At 47.3% G+C, this 22,704-nt stretch overlaps 3 protein-coding genes across 11 annotated transcripts in view; 2 read left to right on the top strand and 1 right to left on the bottom strand.

The window, feature by feature from the left end:
• Positions 1 to 303: 303 nt before the first annotated feature.
• On the bottom strand, positions 304 to 10,747 carry ZNF740 (zinc finger protein 740). Of its 3 annotated transcripts, XR_004059508.1 has the most exons (8): positions 10,522 to 10,747; positions 9,363 to 9,678; positions 6,092 to 6,241; positions 5,657 to 5,746; positions 5,056 to 5,179; positions 4,625 to 4,743; positions 3,371 to 3,634; positions 304 to 2,597 (listed from the first exon to the last, which is right to left on the bottom strand). XR_004059508.1 is itself a non-coding variant. In XM_010373946.2 (7 exons), the coding sequence occupies exons 2-7, from the start codon at positions 9,369 to 9,371 to the stop codon at positions 3,545 to 3,547; spliced, it is 582 nt and encodes a 193-aa protein (XP_010372248.1). In that variant the 5' UTR covers positions 9,372 to 9,678; positions 10,522 to 10,747; the 3' UTR covers positions 304 to 3,544. The 3 variants fall into 3 exon arrangements, 2 of the variants coding, with proteins under 2 accessions (XP_010372248.1, XP_030794413.1); XM_010373946.2 differs by having other exon boundaries at positions 304 to 3,634; XM_030938553.1 differs by having other exon boundaries at positions 304 to 3,634; positions 9,164 to 9,678.
• Positions 9,985 to 11,368, top strand: LOC115900039 (predicted GPI-anchored protein 58). The gene is made up of 3 exons (XM_030939695.1): positions 9,985 to 10,061; positions 10,168 to 10,758; positions 11,347 to 11,368. The coding sequence occupies exons 1-3, from the start codon at positions 9,985 to 9,987 to the stop codon at positions 11,366 to 11,368; spliced, it is 690 nt and encodes a 229-aa protein (XP_030795555.1).
• Positions 10,044 to 22,704, top strand: part of CSAD (cysteine sulfinic acid decarboxylase) — a 33,414-nt gene continuing 20,753 nt past the window's right edge. For 2 of the 7 annotated variants that reach the window (XM_030938546.1, XM_030938552.1), the window contains exon 1: positions 10,723 to 10,791. The gene's annotated coding sequence lies outside the window, so the exon portion shown is untranslated. Of the gene's footprint in view, positions 10,132 to 10,722; positions 10,894 to 22,704 lie in introns of those variants that run through there. The other 5 variants (XM_030938548.1, XM_010373944.2, XM_030938549.1 and 2 more) reach the window with 5 other exon arrangements.

Genomic DNA, 22,704 nt, shown 5'->3' on the forward strand with positions numbered 1-22,704 from the left:
GGTGTGCCCTGGGACCCCGGAAGCCAGGTCTGGAGAGGGCCTCTGCGAATGCAGGTGGGTCCCAGACAAGAGACACTGCATCTGTTGGTGTCTAACCCCCTTCCATTCTGCTGCGTGTGCTTTTTTCCTCTTGCTCAGAGAACTGATGCCCTGTTTTTGCTGCTACTTGTTTGCTCCTCTGTGGAGAAGGGGTTTTAAAATGGCTTATAGGGTGCTGGAAGTTGTGGAGTGATTATACAGGGAGAAAAAAGGAAGGAAAACAACTAAAACCAGTATGAAAAAGCTTCCCCAAAGAGGAGATAGTAGAAAAGCCCCATTTTCCTTTTATTTAAATATCCTAAATATATCACGAAGGAACATACACTGCACTTTAATGGTAAAAAGATACAAGTTTATAACATCTTATAAAAACTACCATTTAAAAGTGATCTTGTCCATTTGATATTCCCCTCCCCCATAGCAAAATAAGTATATTATTAAAAAAAAAAAAAAAAAAGAGGGTGGAGAGGAGGATAGGAAGGGGACAGTTGATAAAACCCCAGGGCCACAGCAGAGGCAAAGGGCATCTGGGGAGAGGGTCAGAAGCTGTGGCAGACTCCACGAATATAACCCTCCAATGTCAAGCCATGGGCGCGATCAGTAGCTAAGTGATGACGGGGCTGTTGGGGGTGGACGGAAAAGACTTGGGGCAAAGCAGACTCTTTATAGCCTGGGCTGGTAGGGCGTGGTGCAGCAGCCTACCCGGAACTGGCACTACTCTTTCCCAGGTTCCCTGACTCTCCGTCCTGGTCTCTGAGAGCCTGCCCTATTTCTGTCTTCCCTACTCCAAACACACCTGAGGCATCTTCCAGTGCTAGGCCCCATGCTGGCCAGCAGGGGTGGGGCATTGGGCCCAGGAGCCTCTGCAGCGGTCTGAGTCAGTGGCTTCCCTGGGGTATCTGTGGGACTCCCAGGCCCTCTGGATGCTGAATCACTCCTTTCACTGCTTTGCTTCTCTCTTCTCACACATCCATTGCCCCAGATATCGGCGCGGGAACTGAACCAACCACCTGCTCCTGAGTTTCCCTCACTGGGTCCTTGGCAGGGGTGGCTCTGCTACGGCTGTTCTGCACATACTCTCTGAAGTTCCCTCGCTCCTACCCATCCAGGCAGGAAACCAAGGTCTGTGGGAACCCAGGGCACCTTCTGACCCAGTACACACATTAGTACACATGGGGCATAGGTCACTCATGTGAGTCTCTCCACATACACCCCTATCCCAAACAGATTAGCTGTAAGTGGCAGGGAGAAAGGCCTCTCATTTTCAAAAGCATTTTTGGGAGGATAGTTTTCTAAACATTTTAAAATGGTTTACAGGGTGCTGGAAGATGTGGGGTGAATCATCCCAGAAGAGAAGGACGAAAACCCCAGCTCCAGCAGAACCCTTGAACAGGAAGGGGGCTGGCTCACATGCAGAAAGATGTCCCTGCTTGCAGGGACCACAGGGCTGATCCAAGGACTGAGGTCTAAGTTCTGGACCACATCAAATGGGAGTGTCAGCATAAAGCAATGAGTACACGGCAGCACACACTCCTCAGCGTCTCCCCAAAAGGATCTCAGATGCTGTCAGGGAAAACTGAATGGGTGCCATGGCTGCTTTCTTTTTCCCTGAAATACTCATACCACAGAGGTATGGACAACCCCCTCCCCAACCCCACCTCTCCAGAATAGGTAACAGCCAGGAATCATTGCTGCTATCCCATTCTTTATGTTTTCTGGGAAAAAAAGACCCTACTGACAGCTTGGTACTCAGGTTCACCCAGTCTCCATGATTACTAAGACAGTTCCCTTACCCGCTACAGGGCAGGTCAGGTTACAGTGGGGGTCAACCAAACCCCAGAACTTCCCATAAGGATTCTTTCTTTAGCAGAAAGAAAAGGTGTATTTCACCTTAGAAAATTTATGTTCACAAGCCCTGGCTTGGGTTAGAAACACCCTAACCACCAGGCTGTTGAATTCATCTAAAACAAAAACAAAAACAAAAACAAAAAACCCTCCAAAACAAAAGCCCTTCTGTTCCCTAAATTGTGTTCTTCAGCTCCTGCTGAGACCTCAAGCACCCTTCATGTTAGGGCAAGAGGAGGCTATTTTCCACTCATCCTCCCCGAAGGTGAGGGCCAGAGAAAGGTTTGGCTCATTACTATGCCATCTCTTGCAAGCATACAAATACATGCACTCATATCTCATACACACACATCCACACACACACCCCTGATTACTGTTTTGGGAGTGGACAAGGTGGTGGTATTGGAGCAGAGAGGAGCAAAGAATATGGTTAAGAATGGAATCTACATTAGGTTTCTTTAGTCTTTTCTCTGCAGCACCCCCACCCCTATCCCCCACACTGTTGGGTAGGGATGGCCATTAGGAAGGAAGCTGAGATCTTGTTTTTTTGGGACCAAAGGACAGACCCCTCCCAATCTCCTCTACCTGAATACAGTGATAGGACTTGGGGAGGGAGAACAGCTCCTACTGCTCAACAGGCATGTCAGAAGACCCCAGATTCCTTTGTTTCTTGAGCAGCTGTTAGCCAACTTGGGACCAGTCTTGGGTTGTTCCTAAGAGGGCACAAGGAGAGAGAACCCACTTTGACATCCATGACTCCTTGCTCAACACATCTGTCTCACTTTAGGAGTCAATGGCAGCGAGGTAGCCACAAACCATCTCCAAGACCGACTCCCCAAAAAAAGAAGAAAAGGGCTTCACGGGCCACTCTCACCCAAGTTTCCTCCTAAAGGCACATGAGCTGATGCCATCAGGTGCCAATGTGACATGGGCCATGACAACACCCACAGGCACAACTCTTCCTTTTCCCTTGAGGAAGGAAGAGGTGCCATCCACTTTTTGGATCCAGCCCTTGTCTGCTCCACCCCGTTTTTCCTTTTATCCCTACAGTGTATAAGGAAGCCAAAGTAAGCTCAGCTGCCATTCCTGATCTTATTCTTCCTCAAAAAGGAGGTGAAGTGCAGGACTGTGAAACACTGAGGAGCTGCTACAACTAAAAACCCAATTTTTGGGGAGAGTTGGACCAGCTATAGTCCCTACTTTGGACTAGGACGCTAATACCTCTGGATTACCTATGTCCACAGTGTACCTGCTGAAGTTGCTTTTGGATAAACAAAAACAAGAACAGAACAAACAAATCCCCTTCCCCAATCTTTTCCATTTCAGCTGCCAGCTGGAGTCCAAGGTTGTGGGAGCCACACTTCAGTCTTGGTCCTGTACCTTGAGTCCCCACCTATGACCTCAGCCAAGGGTCCAGGGACTAGCTCCCCTACCCAGGAATGCTGTAAGAACTTCCCCGAGATACTCATAGTCTCAGATTATTTACAGAGCTGAGGTTCTGGGGCCACTGTCCCCTGATGCATTCTTCTGGTCTCCTGGGTCCACTCCTCCAGGAGTGGGACAGGTTCACATGGGGCGTTGGTGGGACCATCAGACCAGAGGGGGTGTGCTCTTCGGCAGGTTCTTCTGATCACTCCCACTACCAGGGGGCCCCTTGCGCCTATAGAGAAAATTGCCCGTCGGAAGTCTTGGACTGGCACCCTTGGCACATCCGTTTGTGTCTGAGTAATCGATCTGTCCGAGAAAAACACTGAGAAGAAAGGGAGGGTTAAGTGCCTGAGAGGGGAAACTCAGCTACCTGTTGGCTAACTCATTCCTCTCACAGGAGGCAGATACCACATTCTCTATCCCCTCAGCATGTGCACAGACAGCAAGAGCACACGGTGGTGGAGAATGCAAGCTCTCGGGCCAGAGCGCCTGGGGCCGAATCTTGGCTCTATTGCTATGCAGCTGTGTGACCTTGGGCAAGTTACCTAACAGCCCAGAATCTGTACACTCATCTGCAAAACTGTAAAGCGAGGCTAAAAGTACCTACTCACAGCACAGCTGCTTTAGTCATCAAAGATTTATTGAGTATCTATCTCAAGGCAGATACAGAGTAGAGAACCAGAGGAACGAAGTCTCTGCCCTCATAGAGCTTTTATTCTAGTGTCTGAAGATTCAATGTAAGAGTGCGGAGCAAAGCTTGGGACCTAGCAATGCATCTAGGAAGTGTTAGCTATTATCATTTCTCATCTCTTGTTCTTGTCTTGTTTTGGCCCCAGCTCTTACATTCTCATCAGATCAGATACTGACCCCCAGGGCAAAGATTGTATCTCTTCCTCCAAAGTGCATGAGCTCTGAAGTTGGACTGAATCCCAGCTCTGTTCGTGATCTGCTGTGTCCTTGGGAAACTTAACTTCTCTGAATCTCAATTTTCCCATATGTGAAATAAGGACAATACGCTACCTTAGGGAGTCAATGTGAGGATTAAATAAAATCATCTATATAAAGTATGCTCTCACAGTGCCTGGCACAGAGTAAGTGATCATGAAATGCTATTATTATTATCATTACAATGTTCTAACTGCTCCTCCCCATGATCAGCTGCGTAAGGCCAGACATAAGGCATCTCACCCTGATGTGCCAACTATTATGATGAGCAATGCTGGTGGCTCTTTTGTCAGGCAGGAGGGGAGGGTGGCCCTGATTCTTGGGGAAGGAAAAGTGTGTGGGGGATTGCAGCAGGGATGAGCCTTACCTGATGACACCGTTCACACTGGTAAGGCTTTTCACCACTGTGCACACGCTTGTGGCGTTCCAGGTGGTACTTCTGGATGAAACGCATATCACATATATCACACTCAAATGGCTTCTCACCTGGCCCAAGTGGAGAGAGAAGTGAATGTGGGGAGGTATGTATGGTAGGGACCTCATTCCAGTTATTTTCTCAGAAACTTTAGCTATTAGTAATATGTAGACACCTAAGTGATCATAAATGGGGAGGGGTCCCCAAAGTTGCTGGTCTCAGTGACAACAGATACAAAGCCATGCAATCTCTCTGCTTCACTGACTTATCTTCTTCCTTCATTTCTAATACCCATTAAAATAAACCCAACTAGAGCCACAAACAGACATGGAATACAAGCAATAGACTATTCTCCCTCTTTTGAATATAAGCAAGACACTTACCAGTGTGAATAAGGATGTGCCTCTTTAGGTGGTAACTGCTCCGAAAGGCTCCAAAGCAGTGTTCACAAACAAAATTTTTGGGAATCTTTACTTGAAAAGAACCATTTTGTTCCACTACCACCACCTGGGGGCAATAATCAGGCATGTCATGAGGCCACCACTGCCCTCTTCCTGGAGAGACTGTTCTACTCTGGGTCCACTTCCAGCTGCTGAAGAAAGGAACCTCTCTGATGCTGTCTAAAGGTGCTGCCATCTCCTGTACTCCATGGAGGTAAGAGACCCTTTGGGGAAGGAGGTGGAGTGGGTAAGCTGTCTATCCTGTCAAACCCAGCAGTCTGAGTATGACTTGAGCTGGAGCCTGCTTGCCCCCATGCCACGGGACCTGGGATCTCATGCTCCCCAACCCGTACTACTACTGTTCCCGCAAGGCTAGAGATCAACTACCAAGGTAGTCTCTAGATGAAATCTGGGCGACTCACTCACTGGCTATCAGAGATCAAAGCATCTAGAGAAAGCTCCAGATTACATGGTAGAGGGAAGAAGGACGAATATTACCCCATTACCAAACTGTATGAGTTTGGGGGACCACCCCATTACCTGCCTTTTTAACAGTCTTTTTTGAATGAGAGGGCTCAGACAAGCTGTCATCATCTTTGCGGCTCCGGGACTTATCACTGTCTTTTCGGTGACCCTTTGAAGACAAATCAAATCTAAACTCACAGCCCATATCAGAAGATGAGATGAGACCCAATGCAGCTCTCAGACAAAATTCATAAATGAGAGTAAACCACCTGCTCCGAAAGCTTAGAGGAAGTATACAACTATTTCTTCTCCAATCACCTGGTCTTAAAGAGTTGAAGGTACACAAAAGACCTTCCTTAGCTTTCTGAAATACCAATGTTCATCCATTCCCCAGCTGGATCCCCTTGCCCCACTTCCCTATGCGGAAGCATCAAGGAATCAGAGCTTGGTATCTCCTGGCAGAGAGCTCGGGCCACCCAATCCCCAGGTGCCACAATGGACTCAAGCGCTGTACCTGACTCGAGCACCTCAGCACATCAGGGCTACCTGCCCGCTCGCCATTCTCGGCCTGCTTGCCGGCAATCTGGCTCAGCATCATCTTCTTGCTGGCTGCAGTGGGAACCAAACTCACACCTGCTAGGCCTTCACAAGCCAGGAGACTTGCCTAAGTTGAAAGGAGATGAGGTGTCAGGTCACCTGGCAGGGCAGGGCAAAAAGACTGCCATCCTCTATAGAACTACCTTTTACACCCAGCTACAAACTGCTTCGCTCCAGGGAATGTCCCTCCTCACTGCCAAAGCCTTGCTTCCTTCAAGAGTCCTCCCTAACTCATCTCACCAGGAACGACTTATCTTGTCATCTCTCAGCATTTAAATACAGACCAAGTAAATAATCAAGTATTACCGACACCTTTGTCATCAGAACTAGGCAGTGTGTGTGACTACATATTTCTTTGAAGGTATTTCTAGGCCTTAACTGTGAGTGGGTATGAGGTTCCATCTTGCTAACCCACTGACATGGGAGATTCCTTCAGGACCTTCCTCCTTCCTCTCAACAGCCCTCAGTTGGGCCAGGCACGGTGGCTCACACCTATAACCCCAGCACTTTGGGAGAACAAGGCGGGCGGATCACAAAGTCAGGAGTTCGAGACAAGCCTGGACAATAGGTGAAACCCCGTCTCTACCAAAAATAGAAGAATTAGCCAGATGTGGTGGCACGCACCTGCAGTCCCAGCTATTTGGGAGGCTGAGGCAGAAGAATTGCTTGACCCGGGAGGCGGAGGCTGCAGTGAGCTGAAATCACGCCACTGCACTCCAGCCTGGGCGACAGAGCGAGACTCCCTCTGTCTCAAAAAAAAAAAAAAAAAAAAAAAATTAGCTTCAGAGCCCACTTTTGATTGGCAGACCTTACTGGTGGCAACTGTATTTTCTATTGGTTTCACTTGTTTGTTGGTTGAGACAGGGTGCCACTCTGTCGCCCACGCTGGAGTGCAGTGGCACGATCTCGGCTCACTGCAGTCTTGACCTCCCTGGCTTAAGCGATCCTTCCACCTCTATCTCATAACTGGGACTTCAGAACACCACCACGCCCGGCTCTTTTTTTTTGCATTTACAGAGACAGGGTTTCACCATGTTGCCTAGGCTGGTGTGGAACTCCTGAGCTTAAGCAATCCTCCAGCCTCAGCCTCCTAAAGTCCTGGGATTACAGGCTATTTCTCCCTTTAGATTTTAAACTCCTTAAGTATTACCAATTGCAACTGATAGAAAAATTAAACTACTTGGAAGGCTTTTTTGAGTATTTCTCTCGACCTTTTAGGCCATTTATATGTGTGCATATATGATCACATTTTTTCACATTCCTTGCTCCACACAGAGTTTAAAAAATTACTTAAGTAAGGTATGTTTAAGTACATTTCCTCATTCCACTGCTACATTCTTCAGGCTGACTTCGGTTAGCCAGCATGAAAGAAAATACTTTTCTTACTGAAAAAAAACTTTTAAGAAATTGTTGGTCAGCAAACACCCAAATTTATGAAGAAATTCCTTTTGGATGATCAGTATATTCTGGGACCCCTCCCTCCAACTTCTAGGACTTTGTAGTGAAAGATCCAGAGTTAAAATCTTAGCTCAGCTGTTTGCACTGTATAGTCTCAGGCAAGTTATTCACCTTTGCAAGCCTTAGTTTACTTACATGAAAAATGCCTGTCATAATGCTTATCCTTACACGGTTGATGAAAAGTAAACTAAGATGTAAAATGCTTAGCAGTGTCCAGCACAAAGTTGAGTCCTTAGTGGAAGGCGGCCTTCTCAGAAGAGTGAATACAATTCTGAGAAGTGGGTTGCAAAAGACAAAGGAAGAAGAAACTGATGGGCTCCTATTCTATATGGAAAGGAGGAAGCTGTGCATTCAGAAGCAGCTGGAGGAAAGCCAATTATACTACAATCAGACTGCCATCCTGGTGAGACTGGTAGGGAAGGTTCCCTAGAAGAAAGCTTGGGAGAAGCTCTGGAGATGTGCACACACAGCTATTCTACTCAGATGACTACAACAGCCTATCTGCTCATTCTGTCTCTCCAATCCATTCTCTACCTCCACAATGATAATGCCCTCCTACATACACTGCTCTGCTGCTACTCTGCTGCTTAACTTAGCAAGGCATAAAAGGCCTTTGGGTTACACTCTGCTTACTGCAGGGAACAACTTCCTCACCTATCAGTGTCAACGCTACCTCCATAACCATCCCCATTTAAATCCCTTAGTCTGTAACCACCAAACTACCTGCAGTACCCAGAACCTCATCACGTTTTCCCATGACTCTAAGCTCCTGCCCACGCTGTTCCTTTTGTCCAAACGCCCTTCTATCTGTCAACCTTTATCTTCTTTTCTTTTTTTCTTTTTCTTTTTTTTTTTTTTGAGGCGGAGTCTCGCTCTGTCGCCCGGACTGGAGTGCAGTGGCCGGATCTCAGCTCACTGCAAGCTCCGCCTCCCGGGTTTACGCCATTCTCCTGCCTCAGCCTCCCGAGTAGCTGGGACTACAGGCGCCCGCCACCTCGCCCGGCTAGTTTTTGTATTTTTAGTAGAGACGGGGTTTCACCGTGTTAGCCAGGATGGTCTCGATCTCCTGACCTCGTGATCCGCCCGTCTCGGCCTCCCAAAGTGCTGGGATTACAGGCTTGAGCCACCGCGCCCGGCCTATCTTCTTTTCTATCCAAGCAGAAGTACTGTTCTCTCCTATGTACATACCCCTATTATTGCACATTTCTCAATCAACACATTCAGAGTCTCTACTACTAGCTAGCCACTATACAAGGCATTGTGAATATAAAAATAAATGTCTTTCCATCCCTCTCCCGACCCCAACTAGCCTGGAAGCTCACTGGGGACAAGGACAATCTTATTCATCTTTGTAGTCCCAGCACAATGCCTTGCATGCAACTCAATAAATTCCTGTTGAAAAAAAACAAATGAAGCATTCACCATACTATTCACTCCCTTACACCCCTCAGCACTTAATGTACCAAAAGTAAACTGAGTACACGTTGCTTTGCAAATGTCCCATCAGTGCCTGTGATGCAGGATAGCCTACCTCCTTCATTTGACTGGAAGCTCCCTGAAGGCAGGGGCTGTGGCCTGTCTCCTTTCCTTCCTCTAGATCTCCCCCTGGTGCTTAATACAGAGCTTGGATCACTGGGGTTGGTCAATATGTTGACTAGAGCAGCATTCAAGAGTGAAACTGCAAACAGGCTTCCCAGTGATCTTGGAGGAGGACTCTAGAGCTTTTTTACCTGAGCCATGCTGATTTTTCACTTAATGCAACCCAAAAGTTCAGGAGTTCCTTGGTCCACCTTTCCTTAAGACACTGTCGTTTTGAACAACTGTCACCAAACCGCGGTAACGACTCCTTCGTGTCCCATCAGTCCTGTTGCCATATTGAACTTTGTCTTCAAATAGAACTTAGTGTCCTCCAAAGAAAAGATAGGTGTTCCAAGAATCCCTGGACTCTGCCTGGCTCCTGCCTATTGTCTGAAGAAAAAGAGCGTCTACCAGTCTTGGTTTTCCAGTTGAATTCTCTCGATGAAGCTCACGATCTGTTCCAGAAACCTAAAACCAGAAAGGACGAAGGGGGCTGCTAAATGCAACACCTTCAGGCCATTACAACGTGCGATGTGAACTTTTTTTTTTTTTGCTGGGCGCTCTCTGTGAAGCTCAGAACGAGGACATGAGTCAAGAAGTTTTCTTTCTAGGTCAATAGGAGGAACTGGTCTCCTGGGCAAGGAGGGGAAGCCAACAGGAGCAAAAGTAATTGGGGCCTCCTATGGAGGAACTCTGCCAAAAGGGCAATTGCTTGGATTTGCCATCTCAGGAATGGAAAAAGGGGGCGGAGATCCTTTGGGGCTTTTGTGCCCAATGGGCCGGCCCGAAAAGCTCGCACTTCACAGAGGTGGCCAGACTAGGGTGGAGGAAAGCTCAAGGGCCATCGCTGGGTGCTTCGGTGGCGGGCAGAAACGGGACTGGCAGTGCCCACACGTGCGCGTTCTCTGCGTCCGCCCGAAGGTAAGGAAACTTGCTGAGGAGGTGAAGGGCAGGCAGGCGAAGCCCGGCGCGGCGTGTTGCCCACCTCGCTCCGGCCAGCCAGCCCCTGTACCCGCTGCACCAACCGGGAGCAGAGCCGGAGAGTGGCGAGAAGCGCGCGAGGTGCGTGCTCGCGCCCGCGTTCCCTCCGAGCGAGCCCTCTCCCGGGCCGGGGACGCGGCGGGACGCGCGGGCAGGGGGCGGTGTGCGCGCACGGCCTTTCCCCTCCCTTCCCCGGAGAGCCCCCTCCCTTCGCCACGCGCCCCTCCTCCCCTCCCCTCCCCCTTCCCGCGCGGCGCCCCACGGCTTGCGAGCTACTGAAGCGCTGCCGTCTGTACGGACGACGCTGCGCTCTCTGGGGCGTGCTCCTACCTGCCAGGCGCGGCCTCCCGCTGGCTCCCCGGCCGCGCGGCGCCTCCCCCAGGCCCCAGCACACCCTGCCAACGCCGCAGCCGCGGCTGCCCCCACCGGGACCGAGGCAAGTTTACAAACACCAACCCCGGCCCGTTTCCCCGGAAGCACTTCCCCCTCCCCCTCGTCCTCTCCGCCGAGCTGCCGCATCCACTTCCGGGCTCGGCAGCTAGACGAGCGGGGGCAGCCTCAGAGCGGGTGAGGTTGGGGACGCACGGAGAGGTGCAGTTGGTGAGTGGGCGGTGCCGTGCGCGGATGGCCTGGAGGAGGGGGCGCTGAGGCCCGCGCGTGCGCCGTGGCCGGGGCGCGCCCCGGCCGCCATCGAGACTGAGGGTAGGAGCCTCGGCCGTGCAATAATTGTGCGCTGGGTGCTCGATGGGAAGAGGGTTTGGTGGGTGAGCTGGTTCAGACTCCTTGAAAAATCGTCGTCACTCTGTCTTCCTCGCGGACGAGGAAGACATCTCTTCCTCATCTCTCTGAGCCGGCGCCCCAAGTAGAACCAAAGTAGTTCGTACCCAGCCTTTTCACGTAACTCGTACGAGGTGGTGGTTCTCCGAACTTTTTCTGTCAAGCCCAGATCAGTAGATTTTGGGGTCAGCTGGGAGAGGCGTTAACTTTTCTTTGCACACTCTTGCCTTGTGCGCTCAAGCAGTGTTCTCGCAGAAGCGTTCCTTGAGTAGCCCGAGACCACACTGCTCACCTCCCTGCAGAAGTCAAAGCCCCAGCCATGGTCTGCGAATCCCGAGGCCAGCCTGGTTACCTTCTCACCTTCCCCCTTTATTCCAGGCCGTCCAGCATCGAACACTAGCCTCCACACGTGGAAAAGACCCAGACTTCCCAGTAGACTAGTCTTATGGGAGACCTGGCTCCTGGGCCAGGCTGCATTAGGAAAATGGAAACCAGACTGTCTTCAAATTCTTCTGCCTAGCCTTAGCCATTAGAGAGAGGTCCTGCTAGCCGGGCGCGGTGGCTCAATCCCAGCACTTTGGGAGGCCGAGGCGGGCGGATCACGAGGTCAGGAGATCGAGACCATCCTGGCTAACACGGTGAAACTCTGTCTCTAATAAAAAAAAATACAAAAAATTAGCCGGGCGCGGTGGCAGGCGCCTGTAGTCCCAGCTACCCGGGAGCTGAGGCAGGAGAATGGCGTGAACCTGGGAGGTGGAGCTTGCAGTGAGCCGAGATCGTGCCACCGCACTCCAGTCTGGGCGACAGAGCGAGACTCCGTCTCAAAAAAAAAAAAAAAAAAAAAGAGAGAGAGAGAGAGGTCCTGCTGAAGATGGACTGCAAATGCGCTCGATGGAAGGAGATGTCAATTCCACTTAAGTCCTCATTTTTGCTGTAGGTGATATTATGTCATGACTTTAGGAGAAGTAATGGTGATGCCAAAATAAGGAAAAAAAAAAAAAAACTCTTTGTGATGGAAAAAAGACAAGGATTCTCAACTTTTTATTTATTATTTATTTATTTTAGGCAGATTTCATTTCCCTGAGCCACTCCATGATTTGGGCCATTGAAAGTACTTTTTTTGTGTTTTAGGATCATTCTAAAATAGAGACAAAATAGAGAAAGAAAGATAAACATCACCAGGAATGTGTTTTTAAAAAATCTTTTTAAAAAATTAGCTCAAGGCCGGGCGCAGTGGCTCACGCCTGTAATCCCAGCACTTTGGGAGGCCGAGGCGGGTGGATCACTTGAGGTCAGGAGTTGGAGATCAGCCTGGGCAACATGGTGAAACCCCGTCTCTACTAAAAAAAAAAAAATACAAAATTAGCCAGGTGTGGTGGCACATGCCTGTAATCCCAGCTACTCGGGAGGCTGAGGCAGGAAAATCGCTTGAACCTGGGAGGAGGAGGAGGATGGGATGAGCCGAGATCAGGCCATTGCACTCCAGCCTGGGCAACAAGAGTAAATCTCCGTCTCACCAAAAAAAAAAAAAAAAAAAAAAAATTAGCTCCTACTTATTTTACAAATCGACACAATGCAAGAGTATAAAAGACACACAATGGTTATTCTCCTCCTCTATTTATCCTATGCTCCTGAAGGAAATCATTCTTACCAGTTTGTTGTATATGCTTTTAGGCTTTTTTCTGTGTTCATACAAAAATCTTTTCATCCAGTATTTATTGAGCACCTGTAATGCGCCATACAGTGTATTTTAGACGTCTAAGTCAGCCAACATTTAAAAAATTGTTGCACAGTATTCCAGTTTATTTATGTGCCTTGTCTAGTTCCATCTTGATGAACATTAAGGTTTCAGATTTTTTTTCTTTGTAAACAATACAATAATGAACATCCTTAAATAGTTATCTTTTTGCCCCGGGCACGGTGGCTCACGCCTGTAATCCCAGAACTTTGGGAGGCTGAGGTGGGCAGATCACCTGAGGTCGGGAGTTCGAGACCAGCTTGACCAACATGGAGAAACCATGTCTCTTTTAAAAATACAAAATTAGCCGGGCGTGGTTGCACATGCCTGTAATCCCAGCTACTCGAGAGGCTGAGTCAGGAGAATCGCTTGAACCCGGGAGGCAAGGGTTGTGGTGAGCCGAGATCATGCTATTGCACTCCAGCCTGTCTCAAAAAAAAAAAAAAAAAAAAAAAAAAAAAAAAAAAAAAGTTACCTTTTGCATTTATAAGGATTTGTAGATGGGATAAAATTTTTTAAATTTTATGTGTGTTTTTATTTATTTATTTATTTGTTTAAGATGGAGTCTCACTCTGTCGCCCAGGGTAGAGTGCAATGGCACAATCTTGGCTCACTGCAACCTCCGCCTCCCAGGTTCAAGCAATTCTGCCTCAGCCTCCCCGAGTAGCTGGGATTACAGGTGCCCGCCATCACACCCAGCTAATTTTTTTGTATTTTTTAGTAGAGAGGGAGTTTCACCATGTTGGTCAGGCTGGTCTTGAATGCCTGACCTCAGGTGATCTACCCACCTTGGCCTCCTAAAGTGCTGGGATTACAGGTGTGAGCCACCATGCCCGACTCTGTTTTCATTTTGTTTAAAGATACGGTCTTGGTCTGTCGCCCAGGCTGGAGTGCAGGGGTGCGATCAGGGCACACTGCAGCCTCAACCTCCTGGGCTCATAGAATCCTCCCACCTTAGCCTCCCAAGTAGCTGGGACTACAGACGTGGGCAACTATGCCTGGCTAATTTTGTAGTTTTTTTTTTTTTTTTTTTGTAAAGACAGGGTTTTGCCATGTTGCCCAGGCTTGTCTCAAATTCCTGGGCTCAAGCTCTCCACTGGCCTCGGCCTCCTAGAGTGCTAGGATTACAGGATTGAGCCACCATGCCTGGCCGAATATGTAAATTTTAATAGATTCTGTGAAAATTAATTGTAAAAATTTGTAACAACTCCCATGCTTACTCAGAACTGTGTGTGAATGTTCCGTATTCCCACAGCTTTGGCAATGTTTAGGGTATGCTATGAATTTTCTTATGCAGTTACCCAGCTAATAGGTGAAAAATAGTATTTAATTGTTTAAATTTTCATGTCATTAATAGTGAAGTTAACATTCTCTCTCATTCCTTTTTTTTTTTTTTTTTTTTTTTTTAAAGAGATGGGTCTCTGGGTGGGCATGGTGGCTCATGCCTATAATCCCAGCACTTTGGGAGGCCGAGGTAGGCAGATCACCTGAGGCTGGGAGTTTGAGACCAGCCTGGCCAACATGGAGTAACCCCATCTCTACTAAAAATACGAAAAAGATTAGCCGGGCATGGTGGTGCGTGCCTGTAATCCCAGCTACCAGGAGGCTGAGGCAGGAGAATCACTTGAACCCAGGAGGCAGAGGTTGCGGTGAGCCGATATCATGCCATTGCACTCCAGCCTGGGCAACAAGAGTGAAACTCTGTCTCAACAAATAAATAAAGAAAGAGATGGGCCTCCACGCTTTGTTGCCTTAGGCTGGTTTCCAAGTGCCTTAGGCTGGTTTCCAACTTGTGGGCTCAAGTGATCCTCCCACTTCAGCCTTCCAAATAGGTGGGACTATTTTATTGCTTTTTGACCATTTTTTTTTTTTTTTTTTTTTTTTTTTTTTTTTTTTTTTTTTTGAGACGGAGTCTCGCTCTGTCGCCCGGGCTGGAGTGCAGTGGCCGGATCTCAGCTCACTGCAAGCTCCGCCTCCCGGGTTTACGCCATTCTCCTGCCTCAGCCTCCCAAGTAGCTGGGACTACAGGCGCCCGCCACCTCGCCCGGCTAGTTTTTTGTATTTTTTAGTAGAGACGGGGTTTCACCATGTTAGCCAGGATGGTCTCGATCTCCTGACCTCGTGATCCGCCCGTCTCGGCCTCCCAAAGTGCTGGGATTACAGGCTTGAGCCACCGCGCCCGGCCTTGACCATTTTAATTGTTTTTGTAAACTGTCTGTTCATATCCTTTGCCCATTAAAAAAAGGTAGATCATTTGTATATTTCTTATTGATGGTAGAAATCCCGTCCGTGTTGTGGTTAATAGCTGTTCTTTGTCATCTGCATATAAAATATTTTCTCTTTGTTTTTCACTTATCTTTCAGCTTTTGAGACAAAGTCATGCTTTATGGAAAATATTTGCAACATTACTATCTTTGATAGGAACAAGTCAGGGATGTTTACTATTAAAACTAATATTTTAGGAGAGCTGGTCACCCTAAAGCCTCCTTGGTTTCCTATATATTCATCTTACAAAGAGAAACGATTGACAATGTATCAAAACTGTGGAGTTCAGCAACATGACCAGATGTCAGATTAACAAACAAAAATTGGCGGGGCGCGGTGGCTCAAGCCTGTAATCCCAGCACTTTGGGAGGCCGAGACGGGCGGATCACGAGGTCAGGAGATCGAGACCATCCTGGCTAACATGGTGAAACCCCGTCTCTACTAAAAAAAATACAAAAAACTAGCTGGGCGAGGTGGTGCGCACCTGTAGTCCCAGCTACTCGGGAGGCTGAGGCAGGAGAATGGCGTAAACCCGGGAGGCGGAGCTTGCAGTGAGCTGAGATCCGGCCACTGCACTCCAGCCCGGGCGACAGAGCGAGACTCCATCTCAAAAAAAAAAAAAAAAAAAAAGAAATTGGAAAAAAAAGAAAAAAAAAAAAACAACAAAAATTATATAAATAAAATATAAAAATATAACCAACACTAAAATACCATAGAATAAATAATCCAATTCACAATAAAAACATTGTATTTTGGCCAGGCGAGGTAGCGCACACCTGTAATCCCAGTGCTTTGGGAGGCTGAGGTGGGAGGATTGCTTGAAGCCAGGAGTTTAAGACCAGCCCGGGCAACATAGTGAGACCCTGTTTACAAAAAATTAAAAAATTAACCTGGCGTGGTGGCACGTGCCTGTAGTCCTAGCTACTCAGGAGGCTGAGGTGGGAGAATTGTTTGAGCCCAAGAGTTTGAGGCTGCAGTAAGCCATGATTGTGCTACTGCACTTCAGCCTGGGTGATACTGCAAAACCTAATCTCTGAAATAATGATTTTTTAATTTTTTTTTTTTGAGACGGAGTCTCGCTCTGTCGCCCAGGCTGGAGTGCAGTGGCGTGATCTTGGCTCACTGCAAGCTCCACCTCCCAGGTTCACGCCATTCTCCTACCTCAGCCTCCCGAGTAGCTGGGACAGGCGCCCGCCCCCATGCCCAGCTGATTTTTTTGTATTTTTAGTGGAGACGGGGTTTCACCGTGTTAGCCAGGATGGTCTCGATCTCCTGACCTCGTGGTCCGCCCGTCTCAGCCTCCCAAAGTGCTGGGATTACAAATGTGAGCCACCGTGCCCTGCCATTAATAAATAAATTTTTTTTTTTTTTTTTTTTTTTGAGACGGAGTCTCGCTCTGTCGCCCAGGCTGGAGTGCAGTGGCCGGATCTCAGCTCACTGCAAGCTCCGCCTCCCGGGTTTACGCCATTCTCCTGCCTCAGCCTCCCGAGTAGCTGGGACTACAGGCGCCTGCCACCTCGCCCGGCTAGTTTTTTGTATTTTTTAGTAGAGATGCGGTTTCACTGTGTTAGCCAGGATGGTCTCGATCTCCTGACCTCGTGATCTGCCCGTCTCAGCCTCCCAAAGTGCTGGGATTACAGGCTTGAGCCACCGCGCCCGGCCAATAAATTTTTTTAAAATTTAAAGAGTTTGATTAAATGGAGAGTTTTACCATGCTCATGAATAGGAAGACTTAATATTGTAGAGACATCAGTTTTTGCTACAGATTAAGTTAAAGCAAACTGTAATTGAAACAAGATTTTACATGGAACTTGAGCTGATTTAAACATTTACATGGAAAAGAATAATTGCAAGGACAGCAAAAAACATTCTGAAAAATATTGCTTGGATAAAATAATGAGTGGGAAAAATAAAGCCAGGCATTATCCTTAACCACTTTAATGGTGTCTTTATGCAGAATTTAAAAAGTTTTACATTGTGAAATCTACCTGTGGCTCTTGGGTTTTTGTGACATGATACCTCAAGATTATTAAATATTTCCCTGTACTTCCTTCTGGTATTCTTTTCTTTTTCTTTTTTTTCTTTTGTTTTTTTGTTTTTTTTTTCCTGAGACAGAGTCTTGCTCTATCGCCAGGCTGGAGTGCAGTGGCATGATCTCAGCTCACTGCAACCTCCGACTCTGGTTCAAGAGATTCTTCTGCCTTAGCCTCCGGAGTAGCTGGGATTACAGGCACGCACCACCACGCCCAGCTAATTTTTTTACTTTTAGTTTCACCATGTTGGCCAGGATGGTCTTATCTCCTGACCCGTCCGCCTCCCAAAGTACTGGCATTATAGGCGTGAGCCACCGCGCCCAGCCGCTTCTGGTATTCTTTTTTTTTTATTTTTGAGATGGAATTTCACTCCTGCTGCCCAGGCTGGAATGCAATGGCGCAATCTTGGCTCACTGCAACCTCCGCCTCCTGGGTTCAAGCGATTCTCCTGCCTCAGCCTCCCAAGTAGCTGGAATTACAGGCATGTGCTACCACACCCGGCTAATTTTTGTATTTTTAGTAGAGACAGGGTTTCACCATGTTTGTCAGGCTGGTCTCGAACTCCTGACTTCAGGTGATGTCAGGTGATCCACCTGCCTCAGCCTCCCAAGTGCTGGGATTATAGGTGTGAGCCACTGTGCCCGCCCCACCCCCTTCTGGTATTCTTATGGTTGTATATTTTCAGTTTCTGTCTTTATCTTAGTTGCAGTTAATTTTTGTCAGAGGTGAGAAATAGTGAGAAATGCCACACGGACCAGTGATGCAGTGGAAGAGGTAGCCTAAAGTCAGAAAGTCAGCGATTTAGGCTTGTTCCCATGTCACCTTTGTAATTTTGGACAAATTAGTTGACCTTCTTTCAGCTAAGAATCCTCATTTTTTTTTTTTTTGAGACGGAGTCTCGCTCTGTTGCCCAGGCTGGAGTGCAGTGGCCGGATCTCAGCTCACTGCAAGCTCCGCCTCCTGGGTTCCCGCCATTCTCCTGGCTCAGCCTCCCAAGTAGCTGGGACCACAGGCGCCCGCCACCTCGCCCGGCTAGTTTTTTGTATTTTTAGTAGAGACGGGGCTTCACCGTGTTAGCCAGGATGGTCTCGATCTCCTGACCTCGTGATCCGCCCGTCTCGGCCTCCCAAAGTGCTGGGATTACAGGCTTGAGCCACTGCGCCCGGCCCGAATCCTCATCTTGAAAACAAGAATGAATAAATACCTCTTTAGGCTAATTTCTAGTACTACTGTGAAGGTCAAATGAGATAATAAATGAGAAGAAAAAGCCCCCTTTCCAAATCTGTTAACGTTACTACAGATTCTTGGTTGATGCAAGTCAAATATAAGTAGAATGCAGCATTTTTTCCAGGAGCTGTAAATCATTGATTCAACAAATGTTTATGTAATGTGCAAGTCTCTGGGGGAGGGGAGAGGACAATCAAGAAGATGGAAACTGACATTTGAGGGGTCCCTGTTTTCTATTAGTTTACTTAATGAAGGAGAAGACTTACTTCTCTCCACCCAGGAAAGTACAGTCTAGAAGCAGAGAAAAGATTATATACATAGGAGGGTTTGGAGTTTGTACCTCTCTTAATGTGGGCGTGGAGCCAGTGGGGTTTGTTGATTGGGAGATAGCACAGAGTACTTTAACTTTCTAACCATAAACCTGGCTGAGAGGCTTCAGGAGACAACTGCCTAGATCCCTTTGTCCCCAGGCAGGCCTCCTGCTATGTGACCTTACCTAACTCCCTCTTCCCTCAGGCCCACTCCATCACTTATTCAAATAGCATTGTAATGATTACTGCTGAGTCTTTTCCTGCACCAGCTCTCTATTGCCTTAAGGAGAGCCTTAGTGTTTTCTCCTTGAAGCCTGCCCTGGGCCAGTTGAACTTTCCTGCCTTTCCATGGTGACCTCTCAACTCCCTCTTATGGCAATTTCCCTTTATTTTACATGCAGGTCTCTCTTGCCAGCCTGTTAGCTGGAGCCCACAGAGCAGATGCAGCACCTAGGGTCATGCCAGCCAGGCACTCAGAAGTAGAGGACACTCAGTCAATGTTTGCTGAACAAACTGAACCCATTCCCTTCCTGAGAGCCAGCGTGGGTTGAGGGGTTGTGTAATAGAGATGAGCAGTGTGTGGCTCCCTTTGCCTTCCATTAGACCTTTGATAACAGTGGATTGAGGAGTTGGGAAATCACATAATGTGCAAGGGACATTCCTTGAGCCTGATGATTTGTATATTTTAGAATTCTTGTACCCCCTTAATTCCTCAATATATATATATATTTTTGAAATGGAGTCCCACTCTGTCGCCGAGGCTGGAGTGCAGTGGTGCCATCTTGGCTCACTGCAACCCCCACCTCACAGGTTCAAGTGGATCCTACCTCAGCCTCCTGAGTAGCTGGGATTACAGGCACCTGCTACCACTCCCAGCTAATTTTTGTGTTTTTAGTAGAAATGGGGCTTTGCCATGTTGGCCAGGCTGGTCTCAAACTCCTGACCTCAGGTGATCCACCCACCTCAGCCTCCCAAAGTGCTGGAATTACAGGCATGAGCCACCGTACCCGGCCAATTTTTATATTGTTTAAAAATAACCTTTATTTTAATTCCATAAGCAATGTGAAATGATTGTATAAAGTTATAAAAATATAGATGTGTATAAATAAGAAACTTAAAAATCATCCATAATAATAACACCCAGAAATAGCCACAAATGAATATTTTGAAGTCTTTTTCCTTCTTTTTCAGTATTTTCAAAAATGCATGGAGAGTGACTGCTAATAGGTATGGAGTTTCTTTTTGGGGTGATGAAAGTGTTCTGAAATGAAATAGTCGTGATCAGTGCATAGTTTTATACTAAAAACCACTGATTTACTTTTAAAGGGTGAACTTCATGGTATGTGAATCATATGTTAATAAACATATTACAAATAAATGCCTATGCATATATACAAATAAGATTGTCTTTTTCTGAACTATCTGAAAGTTGCAGACATTATGCTCTTTTAGCATGTTTTCTAAGAATAAGAACGTTCTCTTACATAACCACAATACAGTTATCAGATTCAAGAAATTTAACACTGGTAGAATACTAATATTTATAATACCATCCATAGTCAGATTCCACCAGTTGTTCCAATAAATTTTTTTTTTCTTGAGACGGAGTCTTGCTGTGATGCCCGGGCTAGAGTGCAGTGTTGTGATCTCGGCTCACTGCAGCCTATGTTTCCCAGGTTCAAGAGATTCTCCTGCCTCAGCCTCCCGAGTAGCTGGGATTACAAATGCATGCCACCATGCCCAGGTAATTTTTGTATTTTTAGTAGAGATGAGGTTTCACCATGTTGGCCATGCTGGTCTCGAACTCCTGACCTCGTGTGATCCGCCTGTCTCAGCCTCTGAAAGTGCTGGGATTATAGGCGTGAGCCGCTGCACCTGGCCCTAGTAATGTTCTTTATAGCAGGAATTTTTCTTCCTTATCCAGTAGCCAGTCTAAGATTACATATTCCTTTTGGTCGTAATACCTCTAGTCTCCTTCAGTTTGGAGCAGTTCCTCATATTCCCTTTAATTTTCATGACATTGAAATTTTTGAAGAGTGCAGAGTAGATGTTTTATAGAATGACCCTCAATTTAGATATATATTTTGTGTCACAATTAGATTTGGGTCCTGCATTTTTGGCAGAAATACTATATAAGTGATGTTGAGCATTTCATATCAGGAGGCTCATGATGTCGGCCTGTTGCCTTATTGCTGATGATTACTTGGGCAAGGTGGTGTCCACCAGGTTTTCTCACTGTAAAGCTACCACTTTTCCTTTAAAGGAAAGTGCTGGTTTTGTTTTGTTTTGTTTTGTTTTGAGGCATGGTCTGACTCTGTCACCCAGGCTGAATGCAGTGGTGTGAGATCTCAGCTCACTGCAACCTCTGCCTCCTGTTTTTCGAGGCTGAAGTGATCTTCCTGCCTCAGCCCCTGGAGTAGCTGAAACCACAGGTGAGTACCACTACGCCCAGCTAAGTTTTGTATTTTTCTTTTCTTTTTTTTTTTTTGAGATGGAGTCTCGCTCTGTCCCCCAGGTTGGAGTGCAGTGGCGTGATCTTGGCTCACTGCATCCTCTGCCTCCCGGGTTCAAGCATTTCTCCTGCTTCAGCCTCCTGAGTAACTGGGACAATAGGCACGTGCCATTGCACCTGGCTAACTTTTTATATTTTTAGTAGAGATGGGGTTCCACCATATTGGCCAGGCTGGTCTCAAACTCCTGCCCTCATGATCCGCCTGCTTTGGCCTCTGAAAGTCTCGGGATTACAGGCATAAGCCACTGCACCCAGCTCTAAAGTACTATATTTTTTTTTTTTTTTTTTTTTTTTTGAGACGGAGTCTCGCTCTGTCACCCAGGCTGGAGTGCTATGGCCGGATCTCAGCTCACTGCAAGCTCCGCCTCCCGGGTTCACGCCATTCTCCTGTCTCAGCCTCCCGGGTAGCTGGGACTACAGGCGCCCGCCTCGTCGCCCGGCTAGTTTTTTGTATTTTTTAGTAGAGACGGGGTTTCACCGTGTTAGCCAGGATGGTCTCGATCTCCTGACCTCGTGATCCACCCGTCTCGGCCTCCCAAAGTGCTGGGATTACAGGCTTGAGCCACCGCGCCCGGCCAGTACTATATTTTTAAGGAAAAAAATTAGAACATACCCCAGAGGAAAAAAGTGAAGCTATCCAGGTGTTGGTGTTGTGTTGATAGATAGGTTTCGGTGTTGTGTTGGAGAAGAGAGAGAAAATGTAACAACCTTTGAAGATTAAATAAAAAGGTTAAATAAAAAGACCCGGCATGGTGGCTCATGCCTATAATCCCAGGAGGGAGGCTGAGGAGAATTGCTTGAGGCCAGGAGTTTGAGGTTGCAGTGATCCAAGATCATGCCACCACACTTCAGCCTGGACGACAGAGTGAGAAAGACCTTGTCTCTTTAAAAAAAAAAAAAATAATAAATTAAATAAAAAGGGGAAAATCAGTTTAGTATCAGTTAAAGTCCCTGGTTTGAGTAACCAGTAGAGAAGATTGTGCGATTCACCGAGCTGGGGAACCCAAGAAGAAGAGCAGATTTCAGAGAGCTGATAAGGAGCTCATTTGTGGAGTGTGAAGTGCCTGTGGGAATTGCAGGTCAGGCAGGTGGCATCAGGGATTTGGAGCTCAGGAGAGGTCTGAGAGGGGGGGGTCACCAGCAGATAGCCCTGGGCATGGATGAGATTGCCCAGGAATAGGTACAGATGCAGAGGAAAGAGGCCCTGGGACAGAACCTTGAGGAACTCCAGCATTTAAAGGAGGGCCAGAGGAAGGTGAAAATTCATGGGAAGCTAGGAATGGCCAGAGAGAGGGGACAAACTAGGGTAGTAATATGGAAGCCAGTTAAAGAATATGTTTCAAGATGTAGTGGCAAACTATGTTGGATGGCTCCAGAGGGGTCAAACAGGATAAAGATGAGATGTGACCATTGGGTTTGGAGGCAGGAAAATTCTTGGTGACCTTGAAGGTGGAAGCTACTTGGAGATAACCCTTTGAAGAAGATTGGCTGTGAAGAGGAGGTCGCTGGAGGCGGGTATATTGTGAGGTTTGAACAATGTAAAATGCTGTGAGAAAGAGGTAGGATGCAGATTTGAACAAATGAGAAGGGATAATCAAGAGGGCATCTCTGAGGGAGAAGGAGAGGAAGCTTTTGTATCAGTGGTTCATA

The sequence above is a fragment of the Rhinopithecus roxellana genome, chromosome 10 (assembly GCF_007565055.1).
Source record: "Rhinopithecus roxellana isolate Shanxi Qingling chromosome 10, ASM756505v1, whole genome shotgun sequence".
In the NCBI taxonomy this organism is placed as follows: Eukaryota; Metazoa; Chordata; class Mammalia; order Primates; family Cercopithecidae; genus Rhinopithecus; species Rhinopithecus roxellana.

Coding starts and splice junctions, on each gene's coding strand:
- ZNF740 (XM_010373946.2), bottom strand. Junction 5,747..6,091: donor TGCTGAGGTGCTCGAGTCAG/GTACAGCGCTTG, acceptor TTGTCTTCAAAG/GGTCACCGAAAAGACAGTGA. Junction 4,744..5,055: donor GCACATCCTTATTCACACTG/GTAAGTGTCTTG, acceptor CACTTGGGCCAG/GTGAGAAGCCATTTGAGTGT.
- LOC115900039 (XM_030939695.1), top strand. CDS start 9,985: ATGGGCCGGCCCGAAAAGCTCGCACTTCACAGAGGTGGCCAGACTAGG. Junction 10,062..10,167: donor AGCTCAAGGGCCATCGCTGG/GTGCTTCGGTGG, acceptor AAGGGCAGGCAG/GCGAAGCCCGGCGCGGCGTG. Junction 10,759..11,346: donor CGGGGGCAGCCTCAGAGCGG/GTGAGGTTGGGG, acceptor CCTTTATTCCAG/GCCGTCCAGCATCGAACACT.